This window comes from Odontomachus brunneus, unplaced genomic scaffold, assembly GCF_010583005.1.
Source record: "Odontomachus brunneus isolate Ranch 3 - 2012 unplaced genomic scaffold, Obru_v1 Obru_scaffold_088, whole genome shotgun sequence".
NCBI classification, from domain to species: domain Eukaryota; kingdom Metazoa; phylum Arthropoda; class Insecta; order Hymenoptera; family Formicidae; genus Odontomachus; species Odontomachus brunneus.
This window is the reverse complement of record NW_022639538.1, coordinates 196,561-200,757: the sequence shown is the minus strand read 5'-3', so window position 1 is coordinate 200,757 and position 4,197 is coordinate 196,561. Positions and strand designations below refer to the sequence as shown.

Below are 4,197 nucleotides of genomic sequence, written 5' to 3'. Positions count from 1 at the left end.
AGAGAGAGAGAGAGAGAGAGAGAGAGAGAGAGAGAGGACGAGGGAGAGAGAAACTCACATACACACGGGAACAGTATCGACGCGGGGAGATGCGCTCACAGAGAGGACGAAACTTATGGAGCAAGTTATTCCGCCCGCGAGAGACAGGCAGCGGTTGCGTGGCATAGAGCGATTTTGCAATCTTGAGGAACGAAAGTTGCGAACGCGCGCGAGCGCGCGACGCCCACTGCGTAGCGGCGAAAATACGCATAATCCATATGCACGACTATGGCCGCATTATAGCTTATCTCGGGAACAAACGAGCGACCCGGGAACGTTGCGAGGATGCAAGGTAGAAACGAGTGCCACGTGTGTGGAATCTATATGAATCTATATATATATATATATATATATATATATATATACACAAACATGTATGTGTATGTGGTACGGCATTGCGGCTCCGATATATAGGTTTCGAGTTGCCGCTGCAACCGGAGCGGATAGGTGCAAACTCCTCCTTTTACTGCGGATGGTGCAGTCTCTCTCTCTCACGGCCGTCTTGTGCTGATTTCGCCCTTCATTACGTAAGTATACTGCACACCACTGACGTTCATGCGCATCCGGAGGGCAATATGTAAGCAACCGCGTTGTGTTGACATGTCGGATAAGACCGCCTACGGCTACGGCAATGACCATGATAAATCATAGATCGGATCGAGGTGCGAGAGCCCAACGACGCCCGACATTTGCCCTCGGAATCGAAATTCCCTCGGCGAAATTGCCGTCGCGGACGATGTATTGTAATGCACGCGCTTTGTCCGGCGCGAAATTCAAGATGAGTCAGTCGAACGATTCGGTCAGTTTGCGATCATTTCTACTGGTAACGTAGTACATGAGAAGAGAACAGGATAGGAGAAGAGGAGGAAGAGGAGGAGAAGGAAGACGCGCGATCCTGCTCAGGAGAGCTTACGCGAAACACTTTTGGGGCCAAGATTAATCGAGGTCAAGTAAAAGCCGGTGCAATAGCGTACTAAAATAAAAGGAGGCGGAAGAGAAGGAGAGGAGGAGGAAAGAGGAGCGATGAGAATGGTAAACGGAAAGGAGGGGAGAGAGAGAGAGAGAGAGAAAGAGAGAGAGAGAGAGACGGAAAATTCTCTGGTTGGCCGCGCTTCCGACGGACCCGTACCACTGGAACGTTCTAATTGGCTATAATGTCGCCACGAGAGAAGGAGTTATCGCAAAGATTTAATATGCGACCATTGTCCAAGACGGCGCTATTGTCTATCTGCGTTCTCCCTCAAAGGATATCCGGCTGTCCGCAAGTTACTCGATTAAATGCAACTCTATTGTGGCCCTCTTCCCCCGAATTGTTTTCGATTAATCGTCCGTTACCACGATCGATGGTTCGCTCTCCGGAACAAAAATCTCTCACTGAGAATCTCTGCTCCTGGCGGGCAATGTTCACCCGACCCAACCATCTAGGAGAGATACTTCCGTCTCTCTTTCTTTCCATTAGACTTGGAAATAAATTTCTGTTGTCTCAGACAATTCGTAACTACTCTCTAAAAAAAGAGTGTTTGATATTTCTATGGTTATGATAGCGCAATAAAATAATTATAATCATCGGTTACTACCGTGACAAATGCTATTCTAATATTACTGACGATTTTGTGCATAAAGCAATTTATATGCATGTTTTTGGAATAATAAAAAACACAGTTGGCGTCGAAAATTACTGAGAGAAAAATGTTTGGTATTTGTAACTATAATCATATAGAGAAATAATTACTATAAATTATGGTCAAGACAACCATTTTTTTGTTGATTATACTATAATTTTAGTGATAATAACCTTACATGCATGTTACTACTACTATTTATGTGTTGAAGTAACCAAAAAGTATAATTGAGGTCAAATTGGGTCTCAACTATATTTTTTAGTTGTTCCAACACGAAGATACTAGTAGTAACATGCATGTAAGGTTATTATCACTAAAATTATAGTATAATTGACAAAAAAAATGGTTGTCTTGACCATAATTTATAGTAATTATTTCTCTATATGATTATAATTACAAATACCAAACATTTTTCTCTCAGTGTATTATTACTTCAGAGAGATTGACTATCTTTTCTTTTCTCCCAATGTGTCCAGTCATTTTTCCAAGCAGTTTTTTTTTTTATAGAATACATAGAAAAAATGTTTGGTTGGTTTAAACCAACTTCTGGTAAGTCAGGAATTATAGATCTATTTTTTTCAGCTGCACTGCTGCATGCAAGTAGAAATAAGATATTACAACTATAGGAATATTAATAATTAGAGACAGATAGAAATGAGAAATGGATGTGTGTGACTAAAGAATATAAATGTAAACCAAATCCTCCCAAGTGGCTATGTAAGCTGAAAGAAAATAAATATCTATATATGAAAGCAATTGTTTGTTCAATTTAAAAGGAATTTAGATTTAAGTAAATATGTTATTAATACCTATCGCGAATAAGCATTTTTCACTCTTTTTTAGATATTTTCGTCTCATTGTATACATATATTGAATATATACATATTTTCCGTTTAAATATGCATTTACAAACCAATACAATAAGAATGTGCAGGATTAAATACCTATCCAAAGAAAAAAGCTGTGATATTTTTATCTTCCTACAATTTTTCAAATAAATTTTTTCAAGTAGAACAGAATTTTTAGAACAACGAAATATATGATGTTGACAGCGAAATTACCTAGTAAACGTCCAGTAAACGCCAACTAATTGTAACACTACGTCAACGTCATAATTTCCCGTTCAACAACGTAACTGTTACATAACATCTATGTTACATTCACATTGTCGAGTGGGAAATTATAACATTGATGTTACGTTGCTCATACAATCGGTGCTTACTGGGCATACCTTGCAGTGAGATCAACAATGCTTTTCTCCGCACATTGCACGTATGTCGATGATTTTGCTCTGGTCCGCGTGGTGATTCGCACAGAAACGATTTTAAGACGGTTAAAGCCAAGTCTCTCTTGACATTTTCGTCCTAAGTGTTCACCGCACGAATCGCCGCGTCCCGCGAAGCGAGGACGAACGTATTCGGCAACTAAATCCGAAAGTGGAAATGAAAACGCCACTTGGAGGGAAGTTATTACGACCGGCGAGAAGGAAGTCGTTCAGCGCAGACACACGTTCTCATTCTCTTATACACACACACATATACACACACAGTAAGCACTTACCGGAATAAAATAAAAGTCCATTCGGCTGTCTCGTCTTGAACTGCAGGCTTATGGATTCCTGTGTACTAAGCACCGGGTCGCCTTTGCTCAAATCTATCGTAAGATACTCAGTTCCTCTAAAGGACGCCTCCGAGGGAGCTTTGTCTGTAACAAGAGAAAAAAGGAGTCGCTGGTTAATGAATCATTCGCAATTCGCCGCGGTTAAGTGTCTCTTTTTATCTCGGCGAAAACGTGCTAAACGACGAGGCACGTCCGCGGTTTGCTCTCGTAAATTCGTAAATCGCTGTAATAATAATAAGATGATCGGACATTCCGATTTTTTCGGGACAGTCCTGATTTTTCACCCTTTGTCCCGAATTCTTTCGAGTGCTATTTGGGACACCGGTTTGTCATCATTTTCAATAATTGTCAAATAATTTTCGGATCTTTTTATCCTCCCCTCCCCGTCCCTCGTCCTGCGCTTTACACATTTATGAAGTGTCCCGAATTCAGGACTGGGAAATCTGATCACTTTACATATTAGACTTTACATAGAAGATTACTTACAAATGACATTTTCATGATACGTCCCGGCGATCGCACATCGCTATTCTCGACACTCCCGATATTTATTTCCGCGCGTGACTTACTTTCGACGGGTTAAAGACGCGTAAAAAGGGGAGCAATATCGATTGATGTGTCCACGGCGGTTACTTGATGCAGAAAGATCGAGAATCAAGATCGCGCGATTGTTGAATTGCGCTAAAAATATACGCGAATATACGAGGGTGGTCTGAAAAGTTTCCGACCTCAACGTGAAGATAGCAGCACTTGTAAATAAAAGCTAGTGAATTTCGTTGTTCATCTGTTGACAGTTACTCACCGAAGTTTCAGCCATTTTGGACTCGCAGTTGTTATGTAACAGTCGTTTGAGTAAGTTGATGTGAGTGTTTTTGTGAAAATGGACAAAATCGAGTATCGAGCTGTCATTAAATAT

At 40.8% G+C, this 4,197-nt stretch overlaps 1 protein-coding gene across 5 annotated transcripts in view; it reads right to left on the bottom strand.

The window, feature by feature from the left end:
- Positions 1-4,197, bottom strand: part of LOC116848068 (neurexin-1) — a 399,669-nt gene that overhangs the window by 214,329 nt on the left and 181,143 nt on the right. For all 5 annotated transcript variants that reach the window (XM_032823816.1, XM_032823818.1, XM_032823819.1 and 2 more), the window contains exon 4: positions 3,222-3,365. In XM_032823816.1, coding sequence (XP_032679707.1) covers positions 3,222-3,365 — 144 coding nt within the window. The remainder of the gene's footprint in view (positions 1-3,221; positions 3,366-4,197) is intronic.